This window comes from Gordionus sp. m RMFG-2023, chromosome 2, assembly GCF_954871325.1.
Source record: "Gordionus sp. m RMFG-2023 chromosome 2, tfGorSpeb1-WG-v2, whole genome shotgun sequence".
Lineage (NCBI taxonomy): Eukaryota > Metazoa > Nematomorpha > Gordioida > Chordodea > Parachordodidae > Gordionus > Gordionus sp. m RMFG-2023.
This window is the reverse complement of record NC_088776.1, coordinates 48809830-48829365: the sequence shown is the minus strand read 5'-3', so window position 1 is coordinate 48829365 and position 19536 is coordinate 48809830. Positions and strand designations below refer to the sequence as shown.

General features: G+C 28.4%; 1 protein-coding gene across 4 annotated transcripts; it reads left to right on the top strand.

Annotated features, from left to right (window-relative positions):
• The first annotated feature begins 1407 nt into the window (after positions 1-1407).
• On the top strand, positions 1408-19536 carry LOC135925128 (phosphoenolpyruvate carboxykinase, cytosolic [GTP]-like). Of its 4 annotated transcripts, none has more exons than XM_065460321.1 (10): positions 1408-1520; positions 9391-9837; positions 11229-11416; positions 12833-13036; positions 13731-13962; positions 15174-15364; positions 15570-15789; positions 16829-17031; positions 17159-17378; positions 18907-19532. In XM_065460321.1, the coding sequence occupies exons 2-10, from the start codon at positions 9509-9511 to the stop codon at positions 19160-19162; spliced, it is 2043 nt and encodes a 680-aa protein (XP_065316393.1). In that variant the 5' UTR covers positions 1408-1520; positions 9391-9508; the 3' UTR covers positions 19163-19532. The 4 variants fall into 4 exon arrangements, with proteins under 4 accessions (XP_065316393.1, XP_065316392.1, XP_065316391.1 ...); XM_065460320.1 differs by having other exon boundaries at positions 1408-1534; XM_065460319.1 differs by lacking the exon at positions 1408-1520 and adding an exon at positions 9241-9272 and having other exon boundaries at positions 18907-19536.

Here is a 19536-nt window from a genome sequence, read left to right as displayed (position 1 = left end):
AGATTTTATCGAAAAATGTATCGAGTACAAACCCTTGAATTTGAGATAATTATGTTTTGAAGTTATAAACTAGACTTATTTTAAATTTGTAAAATATAGAAAGGTGTAGAGTTAACACTTTTGAAATTCATAGGTTGATTACTCTACTCATGGTGGAATGCATTTCAGTTTAAATCAAATTTCCAAATTATCTCAATGATTAATATAAAACTGAGAGATTTTGAATCCTAATAGACTCTATATTCCAATCAATACACCCCTCCTTAAAATTTAGGGGCTAAGGATGGGAATTTTTTTTAGTAGGGTGCTTAGCTCCCAGGTAGCCCTCTTCTCAATATATACCTGTTCATCCTAAATGTGTAGACGATTTTTATTTAAATCATATTCCAATAAACAATTCCTTCATATTCATAATTTTTAATAGTTCGTAGTAGAATTTATAATTTAAAATATCATTCGTAAAATATATAAAATAATTATAAATAAAAACTCATCATTAATTGAAGGGATATTTTTTTTTGGGGGGTGATCACGACATTTCATGGTCCAGGTTTTTGTCCGGGTTTATATCCATGACTTTTTCACACTTAAATAGATAATTTAAAATTTATATTTACATTTTACATATTATTACACATCAACTTACACAATTTTCCACCTCAGCGAAAGAACCTCATGTTTTTAATTTTTTTATCCAATCATCGAATCAAATATTCCGATCGTACCAAGTATATAGATGAGTGTTGTTAAAAAGCTTGAGTTGGCTTGATTTCAAAATAAAAATATTATGAAAGCATGAAGATTTGGTAAATAGATATCCACGCATTTCTGACAGTCATGAGCAAAATATTTAAGATTACATGATATTATTTTGGGTATAATCTTAATCGGGCCTTTTTTTAAATTGACCCGAATCGGGCTTTTTATCAACGCTAGTAAATAATTGGTACTGTAAAGAAAAGTGACGCATCATTTTTAATTATAGCTTGATAAATATAATTTAATTTGTTATATTATTTTGTAAATAATATTATAACACTTAATTAAAATTGGCGAATGTAAGATAAATTTATTAAAATATAATATATTACATAAAAATAAAAAATTATAATATTTATTCTTTATAACTCATCATGCGTTTCTAACATAATTAGAACTATATTTTTATTTTATTATTTAAATTAATTGAATCATTATTCAAATTAAGTTCAATGATTTAGTTATAATTAAAAAAAATATATTATATAATTTATTCTGATATAATAAATTATATAATTTAATTAAAAAAGATAAAACATAATGACTTACTTGGCTATTCCCATTTCTATTTATATTAGTTGTCACTTTTAAAGCCGATAATGGTGGGGATGTTGATATTTTTTCATCTTTATATACCTGAAGGAATGATTAAAACACACGGTTTTTTTTAATTTTCTTTTTTTTAATGCGTTTCGTTAATATATCTTTGATATGAATAAACTAAAAGCTTTTGAACATATAAGGGAATTCTAATATACTAAGTAAGATTTTTAAGGTAAATAATCTTGATTATTGGTTTTTAATTGTAAAATTTTTACCTCATTTCCTTTTTTTTTATATTTATACTTTTAATTATTCTATGAGTCTGATACTGGATTTCCTACAGATTCCACTATGTTAAAACTTATAATACTTATTATAAAATATAATCTAAAAAGATGATATAGATTTTAATTATTCCTACATTATGATATTTTAATAAATTTTAATTTATATTTTGCTTAGATTTAATTTAAAGTATTATAGCTATATTATTTATTGTATTGAGAATTTATAAGAAAGATTGGCCTAAGTCAAGATTGAATATGAAGCCCCCATAAATTTTACAGGCCATTCATTAACTTCAATGGTGTAGTTAGAAATTTTCCTTAGAGAAGGTCCATACATATAAAATCCTGGGGGCTTCACCTCCAGACCTCTCTTTAATGGGCCTTTAGCCCTTTTGCCTGGCCTTCAGCCCGGTTTATCTTAAAAATCATATTTGTTTTTCTTATAATGTAAAAGTCCTAGAATTATTGAAAATATATTTTTTAAATGCATCAATAATATGTTATTATAATTTAGTAGATTATTCTCAATGACTTTATAATAATACTATCCTGAATAATTTCAATATAATATCCTTCCACAAACATTAAAACCAGAAAAATTTAAATATTCATGGTATTTATTATATATAAAGTCACTTTTGAGTCTTTTGAACGTATAATAAATGCTTGGGGGGGGGGGGGGTCCAACCCCAAAAATCCTCCCTGTAGTTTCACCACTGATTCACTTAGAGTTAAGTTGGTCTCAAAAATAAAAATAAATATAGACTAAATTTGAAATATAATTGAATTTAACCCAACCAGAAGAACAATAATTGAGATATTAACTGGAATTAGGAAATAGATATTAGTATATGGGTTCAATTAATAGAAATATACTTATATTTTTTAAATAAATATTAAAATTTTTATTATTTGGCATAAGTAAATAATTCAAACCAATTTCCAAAAAATTGTTTTATATGGATTAAATACCTATGATTAGCGTATTTTAAGATTTGGTGACTAGTTTGACATTTCTTTTATTGAATAAAATTTGTTTAGAATAGACTGATTCTAAATAATTCATTGGTTGTTAAAACTTACAATCAAGCACCTTAATACAACTGGGGAATGATTTTTTTAGATTACTATATGCTACACTTAAAAATTAATGGTCACTATTATATAAATAGATTGAGTTATTGTTACTTGGATAAAGTTACTATTAATAAAGATTTAATGGGTAAAATCTCTTGCTACATTATTACATTGCACTGGTTAGTAAAAATTGATAAAATACATGGAAAATAGATATTGAATTGTATTAGACAATCCATTTTTCTCTATATTTTTGTTTAAATGGGAAATATCAAATAAATTTATCAAAATTTTATTTTGTTTAAAAATTAGCAATGAAGAGTGAAATAACATCACAGATTTCACATTTTAATAAATTACCTTATATATTATATTTATTTCACTATAAAAAGTCATATAAATAATTAAAAGCAGTCAATTGTCTAAGGTTCCTATCTCAACATTTGATATGCCTTTGCATTATGCATATATCGAATATAAGAATATATGACATTCGATTTTAAGTATTAGGGATATGCAACAGGGTCACAAGCAATATTTTTTTTAAAATGAATATTTTGATTCAAATCACAATTTTTAATTAAATCACCATTTTTTGATTGTATCATGATCTTTTTAAATTTAAATTAAACTTTAATAAAAAAATTTTTTAAAAATAATATATGAAGTAGGCTAAAATAACCCAGAAAAACAAAAAGTAATACATATCTAAGATTTAAAAAAAATATAACTTACATTTTCGAAAAAACTATTTAAAGAAAACAAAAACATAGCTAGCTAAAAAAAGAAGATATAAAATATTTAAGTTGAACAAATAGGGTTCAATGTACTATGGATGAAATTGCAATTTGAGAAATAAATCTCATTTATCACAGATAAAAATTTTTGTTAAGATCGTCTTTAATATAATCATAATTTTTCCCAATCAGATTTAAAGAAGAGCATGCAATTTGACTAGCCAACGTATCCAATTGGAATGAATGAGATGTTGCTTTAATGATTGTATTTGTTAATTTTTTAAAAACTATTTTCAGCCCTAAAAAGGGAGTTTGTGAAAGAATAATTTTCGCGAAACGATCTATGTAAATTAAAATTATTATATTTTTTCTAAATATAAACTGCTTGAAATTAATTCTCCTTTGTCAAAATAAAGCTGGATTATTTTTTAATTACTAAATATTAGAGATAAAAATTATCATCCAGGACAAAAATATTTTAATTGGCCATATTTGAATTTCAGGTTGCCTAGGTTTATATATATTTTCCATATGTTTTATTTAAATTTATAAAAAAAATTACAAGAAAACAATATTTTCTTTTACAACCTTTTTTGTGTTATTATCAGAATGATTATTTCACGTATATATATGCTTAATTTGCAAAATACACGGCGCTATCCAGGGCTGTGAACCCTCCTTATAAAAAAAGGGTTCTGGTTTGGGCAGTGAAAAATCTTTGAACCCGTTTCGGTTTCAGGGTTCCGAGACCAGAAAAATAATTTATAAAAATTAGTTAAAATAATAGAAACATCATTTTTTTATATTTATTTTAATTAGTATTGCTATAAAAATAATTTATCATCATAATTATAATATATACATATAATACTACTACTGTTGTTAAACGGCTCATATTCCCATTTTTAAAAACAGCTAACTCAATATTTTAGCCACAAAAATATTGCTTAAGCCTCGAGATTTCGTTAATAGATGTCCAAACCCTTGTGTCATCTATGAGCAAAATCTTTAGGCTTGCATAATATTTTTTCTGAATAAAATATTGAGTTAGCCGTTTTTAAAAATCGGCTTAAATCGAGCCGTTTAACAACACTAAATACTACAAAACAATTTAAAATATTATGTTTCTATTTTAAAAATTTTATTTAGGCGAATTATAATATTTTCTAAAATATCGTCATTAAAACTTCCACGATTAAAAAAAATTTATAAAAGCTACCTTGAACCCTAAATTTTAAAAAAGATTTCGAGTTAGGGTTTGGGTTTAGCGAAATATCGAGGGTCCGTTCTCAGCTTTGGTTTTTTCAGTACATCTTTCTTTCATTCTTTCCTTCCTTCCTTCTGATTAACCTTGCATTCACAATTAGTGTGATTCGCGGCGAATACACAAAAACGAAATGCAAAATTATTATATTTATATCATATTTTATATACTTGGCCACGAATTCGCGTTAACTGTGAACGCAAGGTAAACTGGAAATGTATTCCTTTTGTAAAATACCAATCCTGCGATTTAGAAAATTTTGCCTTACACTTTTTAAACTTAATATAATTTATATTAGTTTTTTTATGTAGATTTTTATATATAGAATATAAATAGCTCAAAAGTTAACAAGAAAAAATTGTCTAAACTTCATATATTAGGTATTCGAAACATGTCATAATACATTTCCGGTAGAATCCTATTTTAAAAATGCAAAAACGCGCTCAAAGAATGATTTAAAGTTAAAAAAAATAACACATTGACACTAACATATTCAATTGCATATTAATATTTTTTTAAACTATATTATTAAACAATACGGCTAAAATTTATATCTTCCTTTGCTCATTTGTTTGCAAACCATAATATAATAATCAAACGAAACAATCCTCTGTCATGCAGTATCTTAGGTAGGTTTTAACTAGGCAGTGAAAAACTACGTTCACCTGAAGCCACACTGATTGGGATTATTAGTAAAAAATTTCAGAGCCGAAATATTAGGAAAATGCTTCCGCTGGCCTAATTACTATGGATAAAGTGTGAAATTTGTTTGGGAGTATTGATAATATAAAAGTTTTTAGTTAGATTGATCTAAATCCTTCGATGTCACTTTACATATCTAGACCCGTAAGCAAAATATTTGATTAGAATAATTAACAGCTTCAGAAATACAAACGAAAAAACTAAATGATCCTCAGAGACCTATAGAGGTACCATTTGCACCACCCAGCCCGACCTGGATTTTTTTTTAGCCCGGATTTGATTTTTTCATGCTGTATTACATTTATTTTTAATTTTTATAGCTAATAATAGCGATCTAAAATATTTGGTTTTAAAATATACAGCCCGGCCCGGGTATTTAAAAAAAAGAATTTTAAGCCCGCCCGGGTATATTTTAAAAAAATTTTTAGACTCGGCCAGGTATATTTATAAAAAAAATATAGTTCGGCTTGTACTTAAAAAAATAAAATATGGTCCGACTCGGGCCGGGCTTACGGCCAGATCTGCAGATCTCTCATGCTTCTATAAATATTTAAACTGTTAAAAAAGCGTTCGTGTAATGACATCATAGCCTGATCGAGCAATATATTGAAAAAATCAATAGGATATTTTTAAACTCTGGATCCTTTCCTTCAAAGGAAAACTAATTTTAAGTTTTTTTCGTCGAATTGACGTTCTTACTCGTAAAACATTTTTCTCACTAACTCTTCAGCAAGCTATTTTTAGGATTAAGTAATCCTTAAAACGATTATTCCTAAATCCATCAATAATGCGTCATTGGATTATACTGTCGCTTTGCGTAATCTTGCATCAACAAAAAATGGAACTCTTTGATGAAGAACACGCCTCTATGATGCTACACTATGGGTCTTTTGTTGTGTCTGAAAAATCCAGCAAAGCGTCATACAGGGTATACCATTGTTTTCTAACAGAAACTCTTATTATGAGAGCACAAAATATATAAATAACATTTTTTATATTGAAAATTTTTTTTTTAAATATGTCAACCTATTTTATATATTTTCTAACAAACATTTATTAAAAAATATAATTTTTTAAACTAAACTTAAAATTTATTCACTAAAAGTCAGAAATTTATATAATTTTTGAATAATTTTATAGATTACCACTTAGTTTTTAAAAAATTATATTTTTTAACAAATGCTCGTTTTAAATGAGAATTTGCTCAAAAAAACGATAAAAATAGGGGTACTGACATTTTAGAAATTATTTTTATATGATGTTCGAATTGAATGAGAACAAAATATAGTTTCTGTTCCAAAACAACGGTAAACTCTGTAAGTATTACTAACTATGAATCGCTTTTACGTTTTTAAATTAGCATTCCCATTAAGTTTCCCATACCAGTTTATATGTAAAATAATTATTTAAATATCTATATTCTTTATTTTAAATATGAACGGGTTCTTAAAATTTCGAATAATTCGGCGGCTTAGGGCGGTCGCATCCATTCCGTAACATGGCCCTGGCATCCCTAAGTCCGGATCGGTGATCAGAAAGTATAATCTTTACTTTACTAAATAAATGCTCAACGTTATCACTTGAAGGGTAATGAAGTATTTAATTTTACGAACATTCTTTTAATATTAAGAAAAAATTATGAAATGTTTATTCGAAGTATTTTTAGATTTAAAAAAATGTGTCAAGAAGGATTTTTTATTGCATTATACTTCAACCTAATTAAGAGTTTGCGTTTATATATGCAAAACTCAAAATCTTTTCAAATGGTATTTTGCAAATTGATAACAATTTATAAATATTAATTTAAAGGCAAACTTTTTTGCTTTTTTTAAAACCGCTTCATTATTATCATTTATTTTAAAAAAAACTTCTATAGTAGATGCCGTTCTAGAAGTACCAGCTTATTTATCTATCTTTATTGGGTATTGGACTAGTCAAAATTAACCTATTTAGTTGCTTTTTGTATCCAGTTAGGTTTATATGAGGTCCCGTTAAAATTAGGGCGAATAATGGCAACTAGCACATTATCATCATCGTAGAGAATCTAATTATATAAAATAGTGTATACATTATAAGAAATGAAATACCTTTTTAAAATTCTTAAAAGGAAATCTTTTGTTTTTAGAAATAAATATTTTTTATAGATAAATTTCGTTTTTTTTTATCGTCTGTCTCATTCGTTTCCTTATCAGTCTCTGCATTTTATATTTTAAATTACTTGATATATCAGATTTTAATGCACATTTTGAAAATATTTCAAAATTAATTTAAATTTTACACTGCATTTATAGTAAGCGCTATTTTATTAAATGCAAAATTAATCGCTTCATATTACAAAATTAGGTAAATCATAGGCATACTTTATAAATTCAGCGTGAAATGATGAAATCGCGCAGCTGTTTACGTACATTTAAAAAGTATTATATAGAAATCGCGCATTCGCAAGTATTTAAAAATACACAAAAATAGGATATTTTGTATACTTCGCCGCGAATTCGTCCTAACGGTAAATGCAAGATAACTTCTCACTCACTCTTAGCGCGAAATCGCAGAGGAGATTACAAAAATACAGGGTATATAAAATTCGCCGCGAATTCGCGTTATGAATGCAGAACGCGCTGTACACAAAAATTTTTGCGCGCAATTTTTTTAACAATTCTAATAAATCGTATAATGGAGAGTTTAATATTTAATGCTCATATTTCCAATTCAAGTTCCCCCTTGAAGCCATTTACAAAATGCGCATTCTTATTCCAAATAGCGAAATTTTAAAAATTCCTGGTCGGACATAGAACAAAAATGAAAAATCCATCTGGGCTCAATGATATATATACTAATAGATTGGCAATTAATTATTTAAGTGTCCTTACATAAGAGTCTGCCATTTTATGGTTTACATTTCGACTAATCGTCTTTATTTGTTGTTATATTAATGCATATATAATGAAAGGGCACGAAATGTCGCTACAGCTGACTTCTACTTATGGACACTCGAATGCATTTAATGAATGATGTTAATTTTTTTTTAATATACTCGGACTGGGCCTAAAAAAATTTTAAAAAAATACCCGCGCCGGGCCGTATATTTTAAAACCAAATATTTTAATTCGCCATTATTAGCTATAAAGATTGAAAATAAATAAAATGTATTTTAAAAAAATCCGGGTCGGGCCTGAAAATATAAAACCCAGGCCGGACCGAAAAAATTTGGGTGGACCATGTACAGGTCTTTATATATATATCATTGGCTGGGCTTGGTGAAATAAATTTTTTTTCAAATCCATTCCAGGCCTAAATTAATATCTAAAAACTCAATTTTTGAAAACATCAACAATTTTCTTGATTATATTTTTTTTTCAAAAATAATTTTACGATTAAATTTTTAAAAAATAACAAAAATAAAATTTTTTGAAATTGATTTTTAGGGTGGAGGTGTGTTTTCTTACATACTAAACTATGATTGACTTATAAAATTGTTATTTATTTATAATTTAATGATGCAAAGTTAATAATGTTCCAATCCAGCCATTGTTTTTTTAGGGCGGGGGTGTGTCCTTACGCACTAGATTATGATTGGCTTATAAAATTGTTTATTTACAATTTAGTGATGCAATATTATATAATGCCAATGCCAGCCAATATATTTATATTTATTTTATTTAATATATTTTATTTGTTTAAATTGTAAGTGCTACGTTTCCCTCTCCCCTTTCCTGATCAGATTTTTTTTTATTTTATTGTTGTTTAAATTATTTATTTTTAAAAAATTGAAATAATGATAAAATTTTAACGAAATAAAAAATTTTTTACCCATCAAGCCTAAAATTTTGACTTTAAGCAAAAATCAATTTATTAAATAACTTAAAAGATTTTGTTTTTATATACCATGAAAACAACTGACAAGTAAATTGATATATTCAATATATCACAATTTATTTTGTAAAAATATGTGTTATTTTTAGCTTTTCTAACTCAAATCTAATTAATGTTTCACTTGTCTATTTGTATTATTTTTCCATAGAGTACCTTCCCATGGCTCCCACGATATAGGCCTCATCACCTCCGATTTTAATAGCGATATCCGCCGAGTAACAATTATAAACAATAATCCTTCTGTTAGTTCCGAAAATTCAGCCCCAATGATCCTGGCTTCTAAAATGACGGCTTCCTGTTTCTCGAAAGCCTTCTCCAACCCCAACACCCTTAGACTCGTCGGCGGCTTCTCGAATCATAGGGCGAATCTAGAGACGCTCTCGAACAACGTCATTCTTAGGCGGCCCATAACTTTCGTCAAAGGGAACCCCTCAAAATTGGCGCCTAACGTTTTGGCCTACATCAAGGAGAAGGCCGATATATGTAAGCCGGAAAATATATTCCTCTGCGACGGATCGGCTCAAGAAAATTCTAAACTGTTGGCTCTGATGCAGAACCAAGGGATCGTTAAAAAACTCAGCAAATATCAAAATTGGTTTTTAAAAAAAATATATATAAATATCTATGTCAAATTTTAACTTAAATATCCTATTTGGTAGTCATCTTCAATATTATGATAAAATAAAAGGATTTGAGTTTTTTTACATTTAATTAATATTTTTTTAACATTATATTTTCTATCTTTGAGGTTACAATTTTATTTTTTTTTACCCTGCGTCCAAAACATCAAAAAATTTAATTCGAAATATTTTAAAACTATAGAAAAACATGATAAGCCTTTTTTTTAAATGGAAAATAAAAAAAAGCCTTTTTTAAAAAATGGAAAATAAAAAATGTGGCCAAAACAATTTTTGTAAAATTATCATAGCTTTAAAATTAATGATCAATCTTTGAAACTAACTTTGGACATTGGAATAACCTTACACTAATATGTCAAAAAAAAGTAAAAGTTAAAAATTACAATATAATAAGAAAAACTTTTATAAAATTTGATTGCCAAATATTAAATTTGCATAATTTATATTATAGCAATATTATTTCAAGGAAGTTTTATATAACCTTTCTTCCCCTTTTTCATTAAAAATTATAAATAATTTAATTTTACTTAATATATTTTAATAGGCCAGCTAAACCGAATCTAGTCTAGTGTTGTTAAACGGCTCAATTTAACCAATTTCAAGTTAAGATTTTAGCCAAGATAATATTAGGCCAGCCTCGAGATTTTGTTTATAGATGTCCAAACCTTTCTGTATCTATGAGCAAAATCAGGCTTGCATAATATTTTTTGGCTAAAATAGGTTAGCCGCCGTTTCAAAAAATCGAGCCGTTTAACATCACTAATCGAAACTCTTATCATATCAGTAATTGATACTTTTCCTTCTCGCCCTATATTATATTATCTTAAAAATAATATTGTTTTATTACTATTCTTGGTCAATATTTGCCTAATTTTTTATTTATATATTTTCTAATCGTAATGAAATGATTAACAATGATAAATATTTTTTAGAGGTCGATCCTATTTTGTCGACATCAAGTTGATATCAGCTGATCACCTATAATCAGTGGACCCCATTTTGTCGACATCAAGTTGATATCAGCCGATCTATTTCTTGAATAAAATTACGGGACGATTAGTAAATTGTTCGATTCTTTCAAAAGAATCGAATACGAATGGTTCATTATTCGTTTCGTTTTTATATAGGCCTAAATAAGGTCATGCCGATTCTATACTAGGAAAGCTGTATAAATTTAAAATCAATAATCTATAATATTTTATCGTTTAATTACGATAAAATATTTTTGGATTTCAATAATTTTTTTATAAATTATTTTTAAATTCCTAACATTTTCTAACAAATTATATATATATATATATATATTTTTATCAAATTTTGAAATCTAAATATATATATTTTTTTAAAGTTGGCTAACCCTCACTGACCCAGCCGACGTAGCTAGGGTAGAAAGTAAAACTTTTATCAGTACCCCCGAAAAGAGAGAGACGGTCCCTACACCCAAGGAAGGAGTCAAAGGAACACTCGGTAATTGGATGTCTCCTAAAGATATGAGTAAAGCTCTTTGGCAAGACAGATTTCCGGGATGCATGAAAGGTTAGCTATATATGAAGAATTTTATTTAAAAAAAGTAGCTGCCTTAGGCACTATAATTTTACAGCTAAATTTTGGTTAACGAAAAAAATTTAAGCTTAAACACTGAAATAATTATTATAGTCTATAGGCCACTCAGATTATAATAATTCTACTCTAATGGCGTAACCATGTTAGGGTCGGATGTCCGAAATTCTTCAAAATGAAATAGGGCTCTAAAGACACTGCCATTTTTTATTATTAAAAATATTGAGTATTGTTTACCCGAAAATTATCCAAAACAATTATGAACCCTTCTTGACACTTTTCCAATATATTAATATTCATCTATTTACATAACAGATTAAAAAAATTATTATCAATTCCTGTTGAGAACCGAACCATTTTGTTATCGGAATCGGGCTGATACCACCGATATCCGGCAGTGTCACCTGTCTTATATAAAAGATTCTTAAATAACTTGCGCTATAATAACCATATTTTATATGAATTTCATCGATTTATATATATATAAATTAATATAGCCTACATCTTAACTTGGCAAGTAATTGCGCAAATTCGTGAAATTTTGATTTGCAAAAATATAAAATTTATATTTCGCAAAATTCATTACGTAGATATTATAAGAATATTCGAAAATATATTACAATAAACATTACATTTCTTAGAATAGAACGAAAAAAAGTTAATAAAAATAATTTTAAGATAATTGATTTAGGAAAAACAAGTAAACATGAGTGGGGTTGCATTTTTTCTTGTAAAATAAAAATGATCTAATAAACCTAAAAAAAAATACAATTTAATATTATTTTCCAAGAAAATATAATTTTTAATAGCGCAAAAGTTTATCGAAAAATTATTCATTTTGAGGGTTGAATAATCTGTTATTGGTAAAAAAGTGTCGACCCATATCGACCGACCATGTAACGTTTCATCTCATCATACTTATTAATATAAAAAAAATATTTATTTGAATATGATATATTTGCAAAGAAATTTATATAAACGCGTCATTCTTAATTATAGTTGCTATTATTATCAAATTAAAATATACTATGGCTCCCCCTATGTAAAATATAATTATACCTCCCACCCCCTATCTTGGTTTTAGCATGCAGTATCATCTTGAACATTTATTGGGCAACCATATTATACCACACAATACCCCTCATTCATAGAGCGCGAATTCGCGAATAATTATACAAAATACGTTGTAATTTTGCTTTCTCCACCGCGAATTCTCATAACTGTATGAGGACTTACCCTACATTCGCAGTTTAGAAGAATTTGCGGCGAAGTATACAAAATATGCGGTATTTTCATATAATTAGCCGCGAATTCGCTCTAATTGAATGCAGGGTTATTTATCGAAGATTCCATTATTTAAAAGCTCTCTAAATATTTAAAAACAACGGAAAGGTCGAACGATGTACGTGATACCTTTCAGTATGGGCCCTATAGGTTCGAACCTATCTAAAATAGGCATTCAACTAACCGACTCGCCTTACGTCGTCGCATCCATGGTTATCATGACGCAGGTTTCTCCCAAGGTACTAGAAATTTTAGGAAACGATTCCTTCGTAAAATGCTTGCATTCGGTTGGCCAACCGCTTCCCCTTGCAAGTTCAATTCTATATATGTTTATTAAAATAGCTTTTTTAGGGAATAATCTCGTAGTCTAATCCTGTACTGACCGGCTCTAGTCGGACCGGATTTTTATTTAGAATTAATTTAGGACTGGGCGGAATTGGACCTTGGCAAAAATTTAAAGCTTTTTTTTTGATTTTATATATAAAAATATTCTTATTTTCCTCTCATGCTTATAATTTCCCACATGCTTTGAAAATTAAATATTTTGTACATTTTTATTAGCTTTAATATTTTTTTAGGAATGGATTTTATTATGTCAGATTGAGTCTACTACACCGCTTCATTTATATCCTCTCACCTTTTTTTTTTTTAAAAATAAAAATATTAAAGACCTTTATTATTATAAAATAGCAATATTTATATATTTATAAAAATAATAATTCGGGTTAAATCGGTCCCAGACCCTCAAATAAAAGGCGATTGGACAAATTTCCTAAAACTTTCTCGAGACGGCTAAAACTGAAAAATAGGTGCGATTCAAAGCTATCATTCATATTATGGGTCATAGATTAAGTAGAAAAAAATTGCCCCCCCCCCCTTTATTAGATGCAAAATGATGAATTTTTTTATTCCACTTTTTTACTCAAAAGTCATACTTTGATGTTTTAGGGATTTATTAGAATTTATCGCCATAAATTTCTAAGTTTTAAATTCATACATTTATCAGAACCGGCTGTTAATAATTGGCCTTGCAACCCTGAAAAGACGTTGATCGCCCATATCCCCAGGTCCAACGAAATAGCCAGTTTTGGGAGTGGATACGGAGGCAACAGTCTTTTGGGCAAAAAATGTTTTGCTCTCAGACTCGGCTCCATACTCGCTAAAAGGGAAGGATGGCTCGCCGAACATATGCTCATAACGGGTTTCGTCCCTCCGGCCAATGAAGGCGACACTCAAAGGTGAAATTAAAAATATATACATATAATAAATTAAGGGAAGCCGTTACGATCACATAATTTATTTGGATTCCTATTTGGAATTATTTTTCAATATATGAATAATCATAATCGGAAGAAAAATATATGTGAGATGGCACCACTCCATTCATTAAATTTAATCAGTTGCCCGTATAACTTATAATTTAGTGCTGTGAAGCACGAAGTAGCTCTAAGTATCGGATTAAATTTTACCCGAAATTAGGTCTTCGTTAAACCTGACATGGGCTAGTTAAAGATATATGAAATGCCTAGGGTTAGAATAATAATTCATTTACAAATATTTTTTGTTTAGTTTTACACCTAAACTAGTATAAGCGATTTAAAGGCATCAGGTAAACGAAGTATAAATATTTGTAAAAAAAAAATTTTTTGGCCCAGCTCGGATTTAAAAAATAAGATTCGACCTAGCCCAGCCCTGATTTTTTAAAATTAGGCCAGGCCTGGGTGTATAAAAGTTCTTTAATAAAATTGTTTCGAAATAATTTAGGAAATATGAGAAGTGAATTGTGATATGTTATTCAATTTTTATATATTTTATTATTTAATATCATCTATTTTATATTCATAGTAATAGCGAAACTTTTACAAGAATTTTTGGCCCAACCTAGGTATTTTTTAAAAAATTGTAAGGCTCGGTCCGGTTTAATTTTAAAAAATTTCTTACGGTCCAGCCTGAAGGTCTCTGATATATACATGCAAAAACTTCTACCACAAGGGGGGGGGGGGGGTGAGGTATGACGAAATATTGGCGTTGTGTAGTTTTATTTGGATTTCCTTTTTTGCTAATTTTGATTTGGTAGTAGGGTAAGAAGCAAATCTTAATTGGCTTAGGGGGATCTAGAAGTCCCTTTATATATGAGATGATTACCTATAGGTAAAATCAATCGTACATGGCTGCCTTGTCAGTAAGCTTAGGGGTGTGCGAAATGGCTTATCGATATTACTGAAACTTTGCATGGGCTGTCTGATATGGAATAAAGAGTTTGTCTATATGTTAGGCGGCTAAGTTTGAACTAATCAATATATTTTCAGAAATAATATATAATTCCGAATATTTTTTATAGCATTCTTGGGTTTGGACATATGCCAGCCAAGTCAAGAATGCTGCCATATAATGAAATAAATAGATTTCTTTTTGAGCTTACGTTTTTATGTTTTTTTAAACAATGAAGTAAACCCAAATTTTACTTGACTGCCGCGTTTCCTAGTGCCTGCGGCAAGACAAACATGGCCATGATGAAACCCACACTTCCAGGGTGCAGTATTACTTGCGTCGGTGACGATATAAGTTGGATGAAATTCGACTCTAACCACCAACTCCACGCTATTAATCCTGAATACGGGTTTTTTGGGGTTGCTCCCGGTAATTTTTTTTGACTGAATATTAAAAAACCTTTTTTTTTATCATATTCTTTTCCGTATACCCACAATTTATTATTTTGTTTTGACACACGCTCATTTCTATCAATTTAAAAAGTGTATATTGATCACCTTTCTCTACACCAATTCAGCACGCTAAATTTCTTTGAACTCCCTTCATATATATTTTTTTTATGCCGTTCTCGTAGGTACTTCTTACCAAACTAACCCCAATGCAATGGAAACTATGAAATCAAATTCCTTATTCACGAACGTAGCCGAAACGAGCGACGGAGGCGTTTATTGGGAAGGATTGGAGGAAGAAACCTTCGGAAAAAATGGCGAAAAAAAAGTGAGCATAACTTCATGGACGGGTATTAAAAATTGGACCAAAGATAGTGGGACTTTAGCAGCTCATCCCAACTCTAGGTTGGTATATTCATTGTATTATAACATTTAAAAAAATGTTTTTGATTAGTTGTGCCTAACACCAGCATTCTGTAAGAGAATGTATGGGGAAAAGTTTTGCCTCACTAAATACATTTTAAAATGTTATTAATAAGATTACATTTTAATTTACCAAACAATTTTTAAAAAATGGCTCGCAAAATTAATTTATTATTAGATAATTTATTTAGCAACTATTATTTTTTGCTGAAAGGAATTTGATATTAGACACGAAGTTTTTCTTGATAAGATCATAACCTAAAACTAAGTGTATGTATCTTTTTATAACAGGCTGTATGATTGTTGATAATGTAATAATTTTTGTTCTATTCCAATTTTTTTTTAATTACTACTAGCAATCCTTAAAAAAAATATGTGCTGCAAATATTTTGTTGGAAATTTTTCATTATTACAATTATTTTACTCTCATTTTGTTAAATAAGTTTATTTTAAATAGATAATTTTTTTTATAAGAAAATAAAATATAATTACGTTACGAGTGTTTCGAAATTGCTGTTATTTTGAGGTTATTATTATATTTGATTCATAGAAATGTGAACTATCATGAAAAGCAATGAATAATTTTATTATAACTTTGTAATTAATTTTGTCCTTTTATATATCTTAATATAAATACATCAATTAATCATAATTCAAAATTGACAAATATATTTAAATAACAATTAATCCTATTACCAATTACTAATTGTGATAATTTTGTTATATTTGAGGTTTAGATAGGTATTTCCATTTTCCAGAATCCTAATGTAATGCATTAGGGGAAGGCTCACTTAATCTGGCGAATATAAGTAAAATAAAGTGAAACCTCCATAAAATGTTCCCTCTTTCGTTTTGATCAGCACAGAGCAATTTTGGTAATCATTTTTAATTACAAGTTTGCCTGGGTCGTTGAGATAAAGTGAATGTCACTTTTGGAGGCTACACGTGGTTTAATTATATAAATAAAGATATTTATTTACTTTCTATGATATCTTGTGTCTTTATTTTTGTGTTAATTTAGATTTTGTGCCCCAGCTGGACAATGCCCAGTGATAGACGAAAACTGGCAAAATCCTAAGGGGGTCCCCATCAGTGCTATTGTTTTCGGGGGCCGCAGACCGGATGGCGGTGTACCACTCGTTTACGCTTCCTTCGACTGGAATCACGGGGTCTTTATGGGAAGCTCTATGAGGTCCGAGACTACTGCCGCTGCAGAGCATAAAGGTTAAATTAGAACATGAAAGTTTTTATTAATCGTTCAATTATATCCAAAATTGGTCCTAATTAATTGCTAATCGCCCTCTTACAATATACGTTATATACTTGTTCCACTTAATTTTCGGATTTAAAGGTAAAGTGATAATGCATGATCCTTTCGCCATGAGGCCATTTTTCGGATACAATTTCGGCCATTATATAAAACATTGGCTCAGCCTTGGAGCCAAACACAAGGAGCATAAAGAGTTACCTCGTATTTTCCACGTTAACTGGTTCAGGAAACATCCCACTACTGGCCAATACTTATGGCCTGGGTTCGGAGAAAACTGCAGAGTCATCGATTGGATATATAGGTTATTGCTTTATCTCTTTGTTAAATAGGAATCCATAACTACTTAAATTTTTACGTTCTTGTTCCATTCCAGGTTTCGCAACGTTCTGGCAAATTACTATAAAAATATATAACTTAATGTTAATATATAGTATAGATTTTATTAATATTGATATGAATCAATTATTACATTACATCCAAATTAAATATTCTCTAAAAGATTATCATTTGTTTTTGTTTGAGTTCAAGATATATTGTCTTATATGATTAAATCTTCATAATGCCAAAATTGAAAATCTATTGTTAGACAAAATTGGAATTGAACCAAATACTTTTTGTTCGTTTTTTATTAAGGCATCCCCTTTTAAATATATTTTTACTTGAGTGTAATACTTTATAAATCACATTAGCAGGAAATTTTTAGTTAATTACAATTTATTTTTAAAACAAATATTTAAAATTTTATGGGTGTTAAAATTTATTTACTTATTCATATCCATTGGGGAGGGGGGTGCTGAAAAATATATATTAATTTCAATTTGCGATTTTCTCTCTAACATTTACCGAGATTATCAACTGATCGCGATGGCAATTCCTTTTTTATTCTTTAAAATTTTCTAGCATTTGATCTAAAATTGATGATATTTAAATATTAATATCAGCTATTTTCGTCATCCAATTAGTAAAATATAACTCGTCTTGAATTTGAAAAATTGACAGGTATTTAACAGATTTAATATAAAACATCGAATTAAATTTAACTATTTTAATATATTAAAAAACGAAAAATATAATTGAATCAAAATGTATCTATAAATTGATAGAAAACAGTTAACCTATACTTTTATATAAATTTATTTTTAAAAATGGCTAATTCAATATTTTTCTTAAAAGAATCTCAATTTCGCCGAATTAAAAGAAAAACGTTTAAATCAAGATTTTCGCCAAACAAATTTGATCTAATCTGAGATTTCCCCAAAAGATGGTAGATAACCATCCTTTAGCGAAATATCTAGTCTAAGCTAATATTTGTTTTGCTAAAATATCAATTTAGGTGTTTTTAAAAATTACAGGGGCTGGAAAACATTCCTTTTGCCTAGAATAGGAATGTAAAAATACAGTAACGGTTCCTGATTTTGATACTTTAATGAAATATATCAGTTACCTGCAGAGGTACCACTTGCATGACTCGGCCTAGATTTTTTTAAAAAAATTTCGACCCGGCCCAGGTTTTATATTTATAGGCCCGGCCTGACTCGTTTTTTTTCAAGGAAAAGTTTTTCGACCTGGTCGGGATTTTTTAAAATATTCTTTATTTTTAATTTTTATAGCTTATAAATGGCGATTTGATATATTCCGCTTTAAAATATACGGCCCGGGTATTTAAAAATTTTTTTTTTAGACCGGGTATATTTGAAAAATTAAAACAACCACAGGCCTCTGAAAAACGCTAAGGGCGTAGATTATATTTTATAAGTTGTCTTTTCATATTCTTTTCATATAGGTTAAAAAATTGGAAATCGATTCGTCCTATATTTTAAAAAATTAAGGTTTTGCAACGGGGAAGACGTGGCAATTAAGTGCCCCATCGGCTATATCCCCAAACCCGGTTCGCTAAATTTGAAAGGGCTGGAACATTTGAATATAGATTACGACGCCCTATTCTCCATTCCTAAAGAGTTTTGGGCAAAGGAATGCCTTGATATCAGCAAATATTTCCAAGAACAATTGCCCGAGGATTTACCTGAAGAAATAGGAGAACAGCTCATGGCCCTTCAAACTAGGGTTAATGCAATACCTAATTGATAGAATAAATTAGAATAAAAAATAATTCGCTTATAGGTTTTATTTAGTAAATTTTTTCATTCCTACAATTAATCGGTGATACGTTTTAAATTTTTTTTTGTGGCAATGATTTAAAAATTTTTTTTAATTGAATCAACAACCTTATATTTTTATACCAAATTGACAATTTATTTGTCCACTTCAGTATTTATTTTAGACATGATGTTAATATAATGCAAAGCTTTTAAGCAATAATAAATAATTGGATATTATTCACAAAATTTTCCATATTTTTCCGTTCACTCACGAATTACTAATTTCTCTATCCAAATAAAAAATCGTTTTTATATTTTTTTATTTCACTATTTTAAAATATCTTCCGTTTTTTGTGACCG